At 42.3% G+C, this 15,630-nt stretch overlaps 3 protein-coding genes across 6 annotated transcripts; 1 reads left to right on the plus strand and 2 right to left on the minus strand.

Moving 5' to 3' along the window:
* Positions 1–869: 869 nt before the first annotated feature.
* Positions 870–5,985, minus strand: LOC134036866 (dual specificity mitogen-activated protein kinase kinase 2-like). Its single transcript, XM_062482017.1, has 11 exons — positions 5,257–5,985; positions 4,886–5,096; positions 4,548–4,694; positions 4,336–4,413; positions 4,141–4,192; positions 3,940–4,064; positions 3,556–3,769; positions 3,393–3,445; positions 3,234–3,295; positions 3,017–3,062; positions 870–2,792 (listed from the first exon to the last, which is right to left on the minus strand). Exons 1-11 carry the CDS (start codon positions 5,343–5,345, stop codon positions 2,682–2,684), a joined length of 1,188 nt encoding a protein of 395 aa, XP_062338001.1. The 5' UTR covers positions 5,346–5,985; the 3' UTR covers positions 870–2,681.
* A 371-nt stretch (positions 5,986–6,356) lies between these two features.
* LOC134036437 (outer dense fiber protein 2-like) lies at positions 6,357–12,289 on the minus strand. Of its 4 annotated transcripts, none has more exons than XM_062481396.1 (17): positions 12,052–12,289; positions 11,387–11,481; positions 11,135–11,261; positions 10,894–11,025; positions 10,695–10,769; positions 10,311–10,382; positions 10,074–10,190; positions 9,621–9,806; positions 9,404–9,513; positions 9,122–9,257; positions 8,784–8,894; positions 8,543–8,647; positions 7,906–8,064; positions 7,446–7,546; positions 7,126–7,288; positions 6,843–6,968; positions 6,357–6,643 (listed from the first exon to the last, which is right to left on the minus strand). In XM_062481396.1, the coding sequence occupies exons 1-17, from the start codon at positions 12,070–12,072 to the stop codon at positions 6,470–6,472; spliced, it is 2,010 nt and encodes a 669-aa protein (XP_062337380.1). In that variant the 5' UTR covers positions 12,073–12,289; the 3' UTR covers positions 6,357–6,469. The 4 variants fall into 4 exon arrangements, with proteins under 4 accessions (XP_062337380.1, XP_062337379.1, XP_062337378.1 ...); XM_062481395.1 differs by having other exon boundaries at positions 11,387–11,558; positions 12,052–12,288; XM_062481394.1 differs by having other exon boundaries at positions 11,387–11,561; positions 12,052–12,288.
* Positions 12,222–15,338, plus strand: LOC134036439 (E3 ubiquitin-protein ligase TRIM41-like). The gene is made up of 6 exons (XM_062481399.1): positions 12,222–13,008; positions 13,128–13,223; positions 13,330–13,563; positions 13,708–13,727; positions 13,841–13,965; positions 14,086–15,338. Exons 1-6 carry the CDS (start codon positions 12,436–12,438, stop codon positions 14,637–14,639), a joined length of 1,602 nt encoding a protein of 533 aa, XP_062337383.1. The 5' UTR covers positions 12,222–12,435; the 3' UTR covers positions 14,640–15,338.
* The last annotated feature ends 292 nt before the right edge of the window (positions 15,339–15,630 follow it).

Below are 15,630 nucleotides of genomic sequence, written 5' to 3' on the forward strand. Positions count from 1 at the left end.
TTTTTCAGCGGTTGCGCTGCGCTTGCTTCCAAAATATACCTCCATGGTGAGGTGATTGTACTAGTAGTCATCATAACCATTGCTAATGCGGTATAAAAAACATCTTAATCTAATTTTGACACAACCATCTATGTTGATTGTTTTTATTGACCTTTTGTTCAAATCATTAAACACTCTACTAGATCTCTCAACAGCTAAACAATGTTGTCTCGAGAAGCCTAGAATATATTCAATGTCTAATAGTTTGGAAATATATTCACAAAACCACCATCATGTTTTCCCAGTTTTTCTGGGCAAGCAGAGGTGTAGAATACCTTCCTCTTTTTCTGTGTCTTTCCATTCATTTTACCCTCCCCCTTTCTTGCAGATTGGAATTCATTAGCAATCAAAGAGCCACTGACAAACGCCCAATCTTAATTACCCTCTCATTTGCATATTTGCATATTAATGACTGCAGACTTGGCTGTTTTTCTGCTGCAGTGGCTTTGAGTCCCCTCTTAGCCCCCGCCTAACTCACCACACACACATATAACACAACATTCTCAGGGCTCAGAGCGTTTACCTCTCAGCTTAAAAGACATGCCATTGACTGTAAAATAACTAGTTTTCACTTAACTGGTGGAACTTCTTGTTCATTGCAGATAGATCACTGGAGGTTCGGCTTTGATAAAATATCAGTCTATTTAAATCTACAAATTAAGGAAGAAGTAGGATTAAGATGGATTTTAATGTGATTTATGCAGGGTTCTGAAATACTGTCTGATCTTAGGCTTGTTTTATGGAAAACTTGCGTCCAATGGCTTCCCTCTACTGGTGAAATGTGCGATACACACAGAAGACATGTAAAACCACATTGAAAGAGAATGAAGTTGTGACAATATACATAACATTTATTAACAATTACGACTTTTTAAAGACAAAGCTTTTGATGGTTTCATCATATGAACTGTTCCATCTTTAAACCGTTACTGAGAAAATTGAGAAGAACCCTAATAGAGCAAGAGGCTTCAGAGGTAAACTCCCATGGTAACTCTGGCCTGTGGTGAATGTACAGGGAGGGAGACTGGCTGTCTCACACACACTGACAGTGTGTATGTCACCACTTATAAAACACACCTGCACTGTCTACACATGGTTGCAGATGAATGGTATGGTTGAGGATAGGGAAGATAGTTTAGGGGTTTAAGGAACATTGTACGGGAGGTAAAATGATGCAGGGTGCATTTAAGGTTGGGACATCTAGTATTTGATGGTATTTAACTATAGCTTGATGTTCTGCTGTAGCCTGATGGGATTTCAGTCTGAATTATCCTACAAAAGTGAAACCAAACACAAGAGTAGGTCTTACCAACAAGGCTAGCTCTGCAGCACCAACATTTCTGATGTTTCAGATTAAGCATCAGATGCAGATAAACCAACACAAAACAAATTGTTTGAGAACATTTCAACCCTGAGTGCCAGTCGTCAAAAATACACCATAATCAGTGCTGTTTCTCAGCATCCCAACAGGGTCCCTGATAAATGAACAATACCCAATCAACCTACCCCAAAAAACTGATCTTTAAACATCTGCATATATATATATAGATATAATACATATCTATATCGCAAAGGTGTGTAAACATTCCCATAAAGAACCCATGATAACTACAACTGATTGCATTAGTACCAACAGCCAAGGAAAATCGACCAATGTGACACAGCTGCTGCTGGTTAAGCACTGTTTTTTTATACAGATGTATTCAAATCATTGACATAGAAAAGAAACAGAAGAGAAAGATAATTGTATAAAGAGAGCATGAGTGGTTGCTGTTGTATACTGTGTGTGTACATATGTAGATGTGTCTGTTGCTGTTAGGAGCTGTGTGTTTTGGAACAGGAGACCATGTCTTTTGTATCATCCCTTCTGGGCTCCGTGGGATCTGACTGTCAACATATTCTGATGTTGGACTTGCACAAAAGCTACAGGGTAGTGTGGAAATTGTTTTACAGGTAAGCTCCAAGTAAGCACAGACCAAGTTTCAGGCTACAGCAACTAAACCTTAATCCTAACCATTCATGTGAATCTGTAGTAACTCTCACAGGAAACATACATTTTTCGAAGCAGGCAGATATAGTGCAGGCAAGACAAATAGCCTCAGTAGTCCTCTTGTTACAGCCACAGATAGACACCCTCAAATGGTTCTCCATATTGGCACTAAGCATTACTGGGGGGAGTTATCAAATTAATGGTAATTGGGAGCAAAATGGCAATCCTGAAAACGCCATCTCTATACTGTTTGACAGATCTGTGTTTACTAATTGCTCTGTCCCTTACAACTGGTTAGGGATTATCTAGCAGAAAGGAGTGACCCCAGGCTACAAACAAACCTCGGAGGGGAGAACTACAGTTCTAGCGTGTTTGACTCATGGACAGAGAACTCTGCCCTCACTGACACAAAGCACATTGGTTCCAGTCCCAATTGTGGATTTTCAACACAGTTGAATTATGGGCTTTCTTCAGACATGGTAGAAAGTCACATTTACGTATAGCTTCGGAATTATGAGGGATGGGGCGATGCCAAGTCATAGTCAAGCCTTCAGTAGTTCACCTGAGGGAGGTGGCCGACAAGGAAAGTGCGCATGTGTCTGCCCATGTTCTGTGTGTGTGTGTGTGTGTGTGTGTGTAAGAGAGGGGGTGTTTAGTCTGCTGTGTGAGTAGGAGTGCTGGGTTGGTTGAATCCCATAGTTTTGCAAAGCCAGCCGGCAAAGTCCACCTCCTCCACTTCAGAGCGCTTGATAAACGTGTGGTTCTGAAACAAACAGAAGACAAACACCACTAAGGATATTATGACCTTGGTTGAGTTATTAACAAACCAGCCTAACATCCAGCAAACAGAAAATGAAAATAATAATAAAGAAAACAAAGTATATATATATTTGATTTATTTCATTCAATGGAACCTTGTAAATTTTTCAAATAATTTGCGTAACACACTTCACAACATGACTCAGGAACTATTGTCCAAAAACGTACCATCAGCATCTTCAGGTCAGCTCTGTCTGCCGGGTTCTTGATGAGACTGGAAATGAAACACATAAGTGATATTAAACTACAGCAATACTTACAGATTTTCACAATGTAAAATCAGAGGTTCAGAAAAAAAAAAAGGTTCAAGCATGCCTTGTATGATGTGTGGGTGTGTGTAGCTATGTGACGTGACAAAGATGCATGCAGACTTGATCTGACTCACCACTTAGTCACAAAATCATGGAAGTCGGAGGTGAAAACTCCATGAGGCAGCTTCGGAGGAGGCTGAAGCAGGAAGTGATCTCATTAACACCACTGACATCAGAAGTCTCAATGCAACAATGCACATTTGGTTGGATTTGTAAATCAAATCAATTCTCACCTCATTGACAATATAGTCCAGCAGCTCAAAGATAGCCATTGCAGGGCCGTGACCTGGAAGATCAATATATGTTGAGTTTTGCCGACCACAGCCGAATAATGATGTCCTGCCTGTGTTCCTATTGGCTGTCCATGAGTTTGAGAAGCTGCGTGTATGTGCTCACCACTGACAGGTCTCCCAGGGGGTCTGGGCCGGGGGGAAGTACTGTGTGTTTCTCCCTCTGTCCCATCAAGGATGGGACGCCCAAATATGGCCTCTAGTTCCTTAGCATCAGGAGGAGGGATGGGGTAGCGACCAATTGACAGTTCCACTAGAGACAGTCCCATACTCCACACGTCCGACTGCACAGAGTAGTGGGTGCCCTGCAGTCTCTCAGGCTAAAACATTGATATATGTAAAAAATAATACAGATTAATATACAATTCAATGCTTTATGCGCCACGTGTCGACATGGAGATAAAGCAACCATTAGAGATGTCTTATGAGGGCTTTCCTGTCTGCCCCCACACCCACACAAGTTCCTAATACTCCAAGAGGGCCAACGCACCGACATGTAAGATCTTGTGCCAACAAAGGAATTGGCCATGGAGTCAATAAGCTGGCCGCTCACACCAAAGTCACACAGCTTGATCTCCCCACGAGAGTTCACCAAGATGTTAGATGGCTTCACGTCTAGGTAGCAGAACAGAGGTTAACAACACACACACACCGTAAAATAGAGATAATATTTCTTAAATGACCAATGTACCTCTATGCATAATTTGGTGTTTTTCTCGCAGGTAGGCAAGACCCCGCAGAACCTTTTGAGATGAGATTTTGAGAAGAAAGTCAGGCTTTACCATTTATGTAAAATTACTTAAAACTCTTCATCGACGATAGTGGGGTTATCAAACATTTCAGAGTGGTCTCAAAAGGAACGCTAAATATGTCTGGACAGACTTACAGCAATGCTGACTTTACCCAAGATCTCCTCTGGGATCCTCCTGGCCTCTTTGAGCACCTGGTCCAGAGAGCCGCCGTCCTAGAGAGACAGAGAGAGAGTAGAGGGTGACAGACAAGGGGAGAGAGAGGACGGACATCAGAATCAGTGTACCTCAGACGACTCACACGCTCCTTCATTCCTTCAGTCACCCTCATCTCTCCCCTTATCATTACCATGTGTTCCATGCAGATGCTGATCTCTCCGTCGCTGTAGAAGGCCCCGTAGAAGCCCACTATGTAGGGGGAGTTACACTCATGCAGCACCTGCAGCTCTCTGATGATCTGGTTTCTGATGGCAGGCTTTATTTCCAAGTGAATCAACTGAGGGACAGGTGAGGAAACAGGGAATGTACTGAGTGTGCTGAAAATACATTTTAGAGCCATGATCTCCTTTATTAAGCTGAATAAGATGCTTGTATTTGTTTTAACTTCAACTATTTTCCCTGTTAGTTCTTGAAAAAGATCAGATCCAAGTTGTCTGTTCATTGAATGTTGTGATTTGTTGAGCTCACCTTCCTGGCCATTACCAGGCCTGAGGGTTTGTGGCACACCTTGTTGACCACACCTCCATTGCCGGCCCCAAGCTCACAGATACGGTGGAAGTCATCATCTTTCATTTCGCCTACTTTGGCCTTCTGGGTGAGAAAAGCCTCCAGCCTCTTCTTCTGTTGTTCGTCCAGATCGAGCTCCTCCAACTTCTTTTGTAATGCCTCCAGATTTGCCCTGAGAGAAGAGGCGGGGGAGAGGAGCATGCACTCACAGCTCAGCTCAACATCGTCACACCCTTGATCATAGTATAATTAAGTATAGCAGACTAAAATTACAGGATCGTCTTGTGTATCAGAGTAAAAGACAGCCGGTAGACAAATGGAAAGCAACTTACTCTGAAGCTGCATTTATGTTGGTGGAAGTGGAAAGTCCCTCGCTGGTGGATGAGAAGATTAAGGGCACTGGTCTCTTTTTAGAGGCCATGTTCACTAATAAGAGTAACTAAATACTTGTTCAGTCGAGCCACAGTTTGTAGCGGTAAAGTAACAAATTGACAAACACTCAATAAGGCACTTGCGATCAAAATGTGTTCTTCGATAATACTGTAAGTCTAATGACAGGGGTGATAAGGTGTCTAGCTGGCTAGGTTGGCTGGCTAGCAACAAGCAGTGTATGGTCAGTAAACTGAATTAAGAACTCCGACACTTTCCAATACTAGCAAGCAAACTTTTTAGAAACAATTATATGACGACCACAGCCATCATATTTCTCACAGTACACTTAGCAAGCCAACATTGCTTGTAGCAAGCTGGAACCACTAGCAAGCGACTGTGTTTGGCTAGCTTATTTGGAAGCTAAGTTAGATAGTCGCGTGCTGTCCCATAAGTTCAACCCAGTTAAAGATGGCAGAACCTTTATCGACCGCAACCCTTCGAAGCTAGAATCGACTTGTATAGCCCTTGGATGCTCCCGTCGAGAGGTTAATGGGTGCTCTGGACACAGCGTGCCAGGATAAGAGTGGGGGTGCAGCTAAGTTTGGCCCCTTTCTTCGTTGCTAGCTATCTAGCTTCACTGGTAATTGCCCTGCTAGTCCAGAAAGAGGCTGTCATACATCCTCTCGCGAGCATTGGGGTTGTTCTTAAACGTTATTTCACGTTTTGACAGCTACGATGGTGTCAAAGAATACAGTATTTCACCAAGTAATAAGTTAATTCACTTAGTTTTCTAGCGTGGATAGATGAAAATAAAAATCTATTGAGAGCAGTGGATTGCACCAGGGTTCTGAAGTTGGACTCAGCAGTGGTGCTCTCTTGTGGCAACGCAAGGACGGACGAGTCATGTCTGCAATTTTCTCTCTTTCACTTCCTTGAACTGAACTAATATCCTAATTTGTATAACTGTAGCCCACACACGACAGTACGTCCTCAACAACACTTCTTCTGAAATACCCATTTTATTGTGTTATAATTTAATGTACAATTACAAAACAGTCACTGATGTCACCCCTTTATTTCTATAATTTACAAATTGCTTCTATATATGAATGTCATGAAACCACATTGATCACACTGATTTAAATAAACAAGGCTCACATTGTTACACGATCCTCACTTCAGAAAATAGGTTGATCCAAAACCAGATGGCGATAGCCCCTCGTCAAACATGGTCGCGTAGGAGTTTTTAAGGAAATCCACGTAGTTCTGAATGCTCCGTTTGTGACTTTCTGAGTGGTCCAGGCTGAGCTGCAAGTCCTTTAGACGAACATCAAACTTTTTCTCAGCCTAACGATGGCGACAAAATTGGAAACATTTCACAACACAAACGTTATACAAATAGCCATTCAATCATTTACAATTCACAATCCCAGATAATTTATACTAGGTGAGCCATAACATAACCTGGTTGGTAGGATACAAAAATAAGTACCCATGAGAGGGCTTTGGGGGGGAGTTATGGTTTGCCAATGAGTTTGATACTTACAGACTGCATGTTTATCTTAAGCTGCTTCAACTCATTCTCTCTCCGTCTCTTTTCAGCCTCCAGTTCCAGGATCTTAGTCTGAAGTGCACCCTCCCTAGAGACCGCCTTCTCTTTTACTTTGATGACCTTGGAACACGAAACATGAAAAAGTAAAGTCAACAATGCCCTCCTCACATCAACTCTAGTCCTCCTTGATCACCGAGTTGGAGAGCACATCTATGGTAGGTCTAAAAACCGGAATTATCTATATTTCAATAGAACAACTGCATTAAGCATTATCTACCTGTTGTCTGACATCTGCCAGCGTGGCCTCCAGCTGACGGTTGAGGGCCTGGCACTCAGCAGACCTCTGTTCCAGACTTCGGCTGCTGTACTGCAGGGCCTCCTCCTGGCCAATCAGTTTGTGGAGCAGCTCTTGGTTCTCCTGCTGCATATCATCCATCCTCCTACACAACAAATGGCAGGGTTACTTATGCTTATAGTAAGTGCTGACAGCCAGACAATGTATGTGCCCGTTTAGACTGATGTATTTGTTTCTTTTTCAAAATCCACACCATTGACCAAAATTAAATGAAATCATATATTATTTCTGGAGAGTCTTACTTTTGAAGATAATCTACTTTCTCCTGCAACTGTGAGTTTGCCTTATGAAGGGATTCTTTCATCTCCAAAGACGATGCCAGGTTGTCCCTTTGACATTCCATCTACACACAGAACATACATTCACTAGATGACTAGGCGACTGATACAAACTACACATGGTAGATGGGTGTCCCAGAAGTATATTTCTCATCTACCCTTCAAACACACTGCAGTGTCACCCCAACAGCAAACGACACGACAAGTGTTGACACTGATCTGTTAAAGACTCACACGCACTTTTTCTACAGCAATCACATCAAATCACAAACACAAAATCAGAGCATGACTAAAGGTGGGGGGGGGGGAATGTGCACTGACTATAGTGTAGAATAGGGCACACAGGGTGTATCACTGCCACCTAGTGGGCGGAGGTGGCAAGCTATAATCATGCCACAGCACGTGGTGACCTGTTGTTGCACACCTTGACCTTCAGTTGCCTAATGGACTCTGACTTGTCTGCACATCTCTCCTCAGAGCGCCGCAGGCTCTCCTGGCTCTCGGCAAGACTGTGTTTGGCTGATCTCAGTGACTCGGTGTAACCCTCGAGCTCCATCATTCGCCCCTCCAGCTGCTGCCTGACCTGAGGGTCCAGCAGTGGTGAGCAGGCCACATGGTGGGGTCGGGGAGGGCGCAGAGAATGTTAATAACTGCACACTTAGCTTAGCTTTCTTTAAACTCTACGCGACATGAAACAGAGGAAAGGTTCAAAGAACACTGATGATGAGGTCAGGCCACCTTGATGTAGAACAGTGCAAGAGGGTGCAGGAGGGTGCACTGTTCAGTAAGGCAGTATAAAAGGTGTGAGGTGAAAGAATTTTGTCCATAGTGTGAGTGTAAACAAAGAGAGTGGAAGTGACCAAAAACAGACCAGATCAGTTAAGAACATTATGAGCCTAGTACATATAGATTTGTAGACTATCCTTAAAATTAAACATAAGTGATTACAACAACTCACTATCACATATTTTTTTGTAACATTATGTGAGTAACATTACGTATGAGAATTCAAAACCATGAATTTGATCACCAACTGTAGTTGGTAAAATAACTGACAGTACCTTCTTGATCTCTGCTTCTTTTCCCTCTCGGATGTTCTCTGTTTCTCTGAGGAGGCTATTACACTTCATCCTCAGGTCAGCCACCTCTTCCTGGAGTGCTGACACCTAAGAGGAACATATAACCACAGGAAAAAAGTTGATGTCTGGAAGTGACAGTATCTTTGCATGCATGTTCATAAGTTGGAGCAGTCAATGAGACATGACCTACAGAAGATTGGTATGACATGGACATCTCATTTACCTGACTTTGATATTGCTCCGCCTGCTCTTTCCTCTTCTGAAGGACGTCGTTCTGTTCTTCTACAGTTGCCTCAGAGCAGGCCAGCTGCTGCTCCAGAGCAGAAACAGAGGCCTGCAACCACATCATCCGTAAGTTTGGAGCCAATACTAATAATGCAGGTAAAAAGAAGTTATATGTGACACACAATGATGACAGGAATTAATAAAAGAAGACATTGGAGTCTTTTGTATATATTTGTACCTGGGACAGCTGTAGCGTTAAACTAATATATAAAATGTGATTAACACAAACTTTTGTGTCAACAAAAATATTCTATATGAATAGTTCCTTTTTTTAACCTTTAGAGTGGCATTATCAAGGCTGTGGTTTCCATTTTCAGTGTTGAGATTCTCCACTTTCTGCAGCAGGATCTCATTTCCAGCGGTGAATTCTTCTCTCTCTTTTTGCAACTTCTCAGTCATGTCTGCAATTTTGCTGCAGCAACACAAAAACAAATACATATTTTCCATGCAGGTTAACTGTCATCATAAATTCCCTAAAAGGCAGGCTATGCATGCTCACAGGTCCAACAGCAGAATGTTCTTTGTTATGTCTAGACTAGTGTTAAATGCAAGACTGACCATTTGAGCAGATCTATCTGTCCTTCCAGATGTTCTCTATCATCTGCACTCTGCTCCAGCTGTCTCCTCCATGTGTCCCTCTCTGCGCCAGCCTCCAAAAGCTGCACATCCTACTCGGATGAATACACAGGTTTAGATTGTAAATCCACAAGGTGAATGGGTTACATGCTAATGATTAAGACAGTAAGGAAGGAATGTTTTCTCTCCCAACGTTCACCTTCTCTCTCAGCTGACTGTAGCATTTGTCCACAGCAGCTTCAAACTTCTCCGCCCTGTGTTTCTGGGCACGGGTGGCCTTCTTCAGGGCTTCCTTCTCCTGCCCTGCCTTCCCGGACAAAGTGGTGATCTCTCTTCTTAGATCCTCAGCCTCAAGCTTCTGTGTCATAAGACTTCTCTCCAACCCCTGCAAGGCAACAAGGTAAAAATGTCAAGGCATTCATTTGAAAGAAATCTTATTATTGTCTATCTCATTTATGCCTAGACTCTACTCTGTAGAGACTAAGCACATTTTGGGAATTGAATAGGGGTTATTTGAGTTAGTGTTGATTTAGGATGGACTAAAACCATGTATTTTTAATTTTTTTTTTATTGCATATAGTTTTCAATGTACAAACATAGGCCAGGCTGGTCTTGTATATCTATACTGACTATAGAAAGGAGGTCTCCATACCCGAAGTTGCACTGTCAGGCGGTTGTTTTCAGCTTCCTTGCTGCGGAGCTGGCTCTGCAGGTGTGCCCGTGTAGTCTCTACAGACTTGGTCATATGAACTATGTTATGAAAGTAGTCCTGGGAGTGGGCAGAATGACATAAGATGGAGTGTCAGGATATGGGATAGAGATTGGTGGTTACTGCTGTAGGTGTCTGATGGATATTAATCAAGACCATAGTTTTGGTTATTCTGCTTGCCATTTCTTTATTTCGCATATCCATAAGCTCCTCAACTCTTCTTTCTTTGTCGTTTAGATCTCTTTTCAAGTGCTTGCAGAAAAAGACAAATCACAAATAAATATATACACAAGCATGACATAATGAATAGTCATTAACGCTTCAGCAAATGCTTCATCAAAGGTAGTTAGGCAAGATTCAATGTAAGCACTAATATGCTCCAACCAAGTATGTTATTTTAGTGTAACCAAATGACCCTATTTAGGGTTAATCTGGTGAGAGCGGATTACTTCTAATAGGTAGAATAATTTGTCAGCCTTGATCCATTTATAAATCTATCAATTTGGAATAGTTTTCAATCAATACATCTTTTTTTCTGTTTAATTGTATTGTAGTCCCACTTACCTGATTTTCACATTCAGCCTCTGTTAGTTTCTCCAACAAAATATCAGTGTGTCTGTCAGACTCAAGTCTATTAGCCTAAAACGGTAAACATAAAGGGTTTCCTTTAGTTTGGAATGAATGTAAGTATTTGTTCTGTTACGTTAACAGATTCAGGAGGCATCTGACCCGACAAGAATCTGATCTGTATGGCTCCATTTACCTCTGATTCCTGAAGTTCCTTTAACTGCTGTCGAACAGACTTATTTATCCGTTTGAAAACTTCCAACTTGTCCAGCAAAAGGTTTCTTTGCCTCGATGTCCTACGGCTGTCAGACAAAGAATGTCTAGAACCCTTGATTTTTCAAAAGAAACAGAAAACATCTGTATATATTTCATTCTTGCAAATCAAGTAATTAATGGGAAGTTTAAGAAAATATATCAGATTTTAAAAGGGCACATACTTCACTTTCATTATCCAAAGTCTCCTTGAATGACATGAGTTGTATGGCTGCAGCATTGGCAGCTGCTTCAACATCTATCAACGCTTTGAGCAAGGGACTCTTTCCTGTAGAAGCAAAGTCTCCAAAACTGCAGTGAGACAAGAGGGGGGGGGGAAACATCAATTATCCTGGACTGTGATATGTAACATGCCTCCGGGTGTGTATTGCCCCAACGTTCATCAAAACTTGAATTGGCCTTAGTGAGTCACTAACCTGTTAGCCTCCATCTCTGGGCTATAGTGTCTGTTGCTGCTGATCCTGCTGCTACCTCTACCTGGTTCTGGCGATCCTTCCATGTCTTCGCAAGTCTGTGTGAGATTCATCCCAAGTGGTGAAGCCTGAGAGAGTTTTTGAAAGAGGTCCTCCGGAGACATGGCTCTCCCTCCTCCTAGCAAAGAACCAGGCGCGTTTGGCGTGACTTATTTGCAAATAGAAACGTGCTTAAACCACGTTGTTCGTGAATGTGACAACAACTGGGGATGTTTTCATTCGTGTGTCCCTTCGTGTGTCCCATCTAAATCGTTTAAAGTAGGTGAAACGTAGCTAACAGGCTGCAGCAAGTCTGCTAAAATGCGAGCTGATCTGACCTGGCGCGTACAGTAGTGTTAACACTAACTACCTTAGCTAAGCTTCAGTCTAGTTAACGTTAGCTAACCAACTAGCTATTTAAAACAAGAGCTAAAACTAGAGTTAGCTAGAGCTAACTAACAAAATATTCGATAGGATCAGTGTGAGAAGCTATGTACTGTTATATAGCGAATGTAAACAAGGACAGTCTGGAAATATTATTGCAATGCACGATAGTGCACGAGTAAGAATCTAGCAACGTGAGCTTCAGACTAGTAGTTCGGTTAGTAAGCTACTACTAAGTACTTTACCGTAGAGAGTTGTCTTCTCATGTTTGATTCAGCTCCTCACCATCTACATTCAAACCAAGTTTCTACATCACCACTCATCAAATTTGATATAGTATGAGTGAGTTCCTCTCACTTGCTGATCATAAACGTCAGCGTCTTGTCATTAACAGCTCACGATGAACAGCAACCAAACCTTTCTGTGTTGACATATCTCCTTGGTTGTTGGGCGTTGTTTGAGTAGCTGGCTGTGCCCTCTTCAACGTTGCAACTAGCAAGCGCTAGGTGGCAACAGATGGTGGAATTCTGAGTGAAGGGACAAGTCGATAACCACAGAAGAAAGAAGACAGTCGGCTCAAACGTTGAGTTGATACGTTACAACTTTTGTTCAGCGAAAAATTATTTGACATGGAGGTTCTTGAGGATGAGCTTATTTGCGCTGTTTGTCGTGACATTTTTGTGGAGCCTTTGACTTTGCCGTGTGGCCATAATTATTGCGAGAGTTGCGTTAACCAGTTAAAGAGAGCCTCGGACAGAGAAGACGAATTTGCAAGCCTAATTCAACATTATACCTGCCCACTTTGCCTGGCACCATGCGACACAAAGATAAACTTAAAGAAAAACGTTGTACTTTACAACATAATTGAAAAGTATCATACAAGTCGTGCAAGCTGTATCGACTGCTCTGTTTGCAAAGGAGAGCAGAGGCTGGCCGCAGAAAAGAGTTGTGTCAATTGCAATGAGTCATATTGCACTATCCACATAATGCCACACTATGAGAACTCAACACTTCTCCAACATGTACTTGTGAATCCAATTGGCGACACATGTAGGCTCTGTATAGAGCACGGGAAAGAGCTGGAATTGTTCTGTGAGACCGACTCTACACCTTTATGTGTGTACTGCATGCTACCATCCGAAGCCAAGCACGGGGACGGACACAGCGTCGTGAAGTTGGCAGACTCATTGAACATTCTGAGGGTAACAATACGTCACATTTATTACTGTCCCAACATTTTAAATGCATAAAATATTCAGAGTTTGATACGATAGTGACTCCATTATCATCTTATGTATTGTGTGTTGATTGCTTATGGCAGAGGAAATGTCAGGTCCAACTTGAGGGTATTACGCAGAGCTTGTCAGAAGTCAAAGATGGTCTGACAAAGATGGACGAAGAAGCTTCACACTCTGAAGTAATATTATTGTTATAACATGCAGTGTCACACTGTTACAGTAAAAACATTTAGTGGATGTGAAAATCTAACAATGTCCCCCTTGCACCCACACATTCACTCCCAGGGCAGCCTGCTAAGCCAGCAGAGACAGTACACAGACTTCCTGAGTAGAGTGAAGCTTTTCCTGGACTTTGAGGAGAACGCCTGGCAGAAGAGGTTTTCTGTAGACTTGGTGCAGACCAGACGGAGTAGGAAGCACAGGTCAGAGAAGCTGAAGAGACTCGAGCAGAGACTGAGCCAGACACAGCGGACTCTTCTGGAAGCACAGAACATTCGTGACCCTCTAGTGCTGCTCCAGGTAGGCAGAACATATGGGCCTCAATTATACTCTGAATCTTGCATTCTTATTGGTATATTCTTATTTATGTAAAAGAATGGCAGTTACGGTTGCACATGTCTATATTATGGATTTTAAAAGTAATTGTATTGTCTTTTGAAACAGCTGTTGCAGAATGCAGATTGGTAAGTGAGGTGTTGCTTATTGATAACTACATGCATGGGTGATTGACAAGAAACCCCACAGCTTTTAAGTTACAATGAAAATGTATGATTATAGTAGCTTGTCTGTTCCTTAGGGCTGACCTGTTTGAAAGAAGCACATGTTCCAGTCAAATCCAGGAGTTAAGAACATGGAGTACCCTTCAACCTGTTCCCTCTGCCATCACCCCACTGTTCAAAACCCTGCACAATGTATTCCCAGGTACAAATGAAAACCAACTACAGTTTTTAACTCTCACTTCCTGCATTTGTATGTCTGTCTCTCAGGCATGTTAGCTCATGTGTGTTTTTCCATAACCTGATGTCCCTTTCCCTACACTAGGAGATCATATCTTCTTCCACCAACCAAGTGCCCACCCCAGATTAAAGTTCAGCCCTGACAACACTGCTGTCTGGATGACTGAGGAGCAAGAAGAAGATCACGCCAGATTCCCAAACCGTCCTTTCTGTGTTCTGGGTCGCACAGTGTTGTCAAAGGGTGTGCACCACTGGGAGGTAGAGGTGAATGGCCTGTCCTCTTGGGCTGTAGGTATTGCCTACCTCGGCCCTCAGCAAAGCACCGTGCAGAAGCAGCTAGGCAGGGACAGCAACTCCTGGAGTCTGAGTTACAACCAGAGCAAGCAGCAGTTCTGCTCCCAGCATGACTGGCTGACTTTCGCCTTCACAGCTGCAGAGAAGCCTAGTCAAATTGGCATCTTTCTGGATATTGACAGTGGCATACTGTGTTTCTATGATGCGGTGAGGTGGGTGACTTTATACACTTTCTACTGCAGGCTGGACCAGCCCAGTGAACAACTCCTCTACCCAGCCTTTTGTCCCAGGTTGATGGAGGACGAATCTCCAGTGTCCACTCATACTATGAGGGTTCTGCACTGACTGGCCTGTGCGCCTTGATATTGTTATCCTGACACAAGCACCTTATATCCATTTGTGTTGTGCCATTCACCATAGTTATTCATTCACACATCTAATCTTAAAAATGCACAGCACTACACTTTGGTATTTGTTGTTGACATTTAAAACGGGATCAGACAGACCAACGGTTAACCCCAGCTGCATAGCTTGCATTCTAACCTGTCAGCACAGCAACCAGCTATGTTGATGTACAGGCTTTTAAGTTACACTCTCAACTCGTTTGTAAAACTATTAGTCCAGTGCAATATAACCACAATACATCTGAACTGTGCACTTTACCATGCAATCAAGTATGCAACATATAGTTTAATGTTACAAGAGATGACAATCTGATTCTCATATAGGTAGGAGATAACCTGTGTTGGGGTTAGGCCTGTAGATAGCAAGCAGGTGTCGAGCTCCTCTGGCTGTGGTATATTACTCCATTTTGAGATGCTTCTTGTTATGTTGTTTTTGTTTGGCCATTGTGTTTATAATTTATAGAGAACCATGCATCATTCTACATAGAAAATGCTATGATATAACCAATCGTATGAGAAGTGATGCATTTGGCCAGAAGGGGGAGCTCTAGTCTTAGAATGTGAAATTAGGGACCGTGACAGTGGTTATCCATTTTAACACGAAATGTAACTTTTATTGATAAAATAAAATTGACTTTCTGAATCAGGTTGTGTTTTTTACTTGTGTGACTTTGTTGGAATGATGAGAATATCCATTATGTTTCATTTGGGTGTTTCCATGTTTACTGCGTTTGACTGTTGTGACATACCCTATCAACCTGAATCTGGATACTTTCTGGAAAATATCACTGAAAAATACTGGAAAATTTCAATTACATATATTCCTTGTAGTGTGTAACAAAAGTATGCATCAAAACAGTTTAAATGTTAAAATGTAGTGTAAAGTTCAGCTAAAACAAACACCTATTTTATAAATATACACATTCTACAGC

The sequence above is a fragment of the Osmerus eperlanus genome, chromosome 16, assembly GCF_963692335.1.
Source record: "Osmerus eperlanus chromosome 16, fOsmEpe2.1, whole genome shotgun sequence".
Lineage (NCBI taxonomy): Eukaryota > Metazoa > Chordata > Actinopteri > Osmeriformes > Osmeridae > Osmerus > Osmerus eperlanus.

Bases quoted from the DNA above. Each gene is read 5' to 3' on its own strand.
- LOC134036866 (XM_062482017.1), bottom strand. From the start codon at position 5,345: ATGGCCTCTAAAAAGAGACCAGTGCCCTTAATCTTCTCATCCACCAGC. The intron at 3,296-3,392 runs GTGAGAATTGAT...TTCCTGCTTCAG, and splicing joins TGGACTATATTGTCAATGAG to CCTCCTCCGAAGCTGCCTCA. The intron at 3,063-3,233 runs GTGAGTCAGATC...TTTCATTTCCAG, and splicing joins CATGATTTTGTGACTAAGTG to TCTCATCAAGAACCCGGCAG.
- LOC134036437 (XM_062481395.1), bottom strand. From the start codon at position 11,547: ATGTCTCCGGAGGACCTCTTTCAAAAACTCTCTCAGGCTTCACCACTT. The intron at 11,262-11,386 runs GTTAGTGACTCA...GTCTCACTGCAG, and splicing joins CCAGAGATGGAGGCTAACAG to TTTTGGAGACTTTGCTTCTA. The intron at 10,383-10,694 runs GTAAGTGGGACT...TTTTTCTGCAAG, and splicing joins AGGCTGAATGTGAAAATCAG to CACTTGAAAAGAGATCTAAA.
- LOC134036439 (XM_062481399.1), top strand. From the start codon at position 12,436: ATGGAGGTTCTTGAGGATGAGCTTATTTGCGCTGTTTGTCGTGACATT. The intron at 13,564-13,707 runs GTAGGCAGAACA...CTTTTGAAACAG, and splicing joins ACCCTCTAGTGCTGCTCCAG to CTGTTGCAGAATGCAGATTG. The intron at 13,728-13,840 runs GTAAGTGAGGTG...TCTGTTCCTTAG, and splicing joins CTGTTGCAGAATGCAGATTG to GGCTGACCTGTTTGAAAGAA.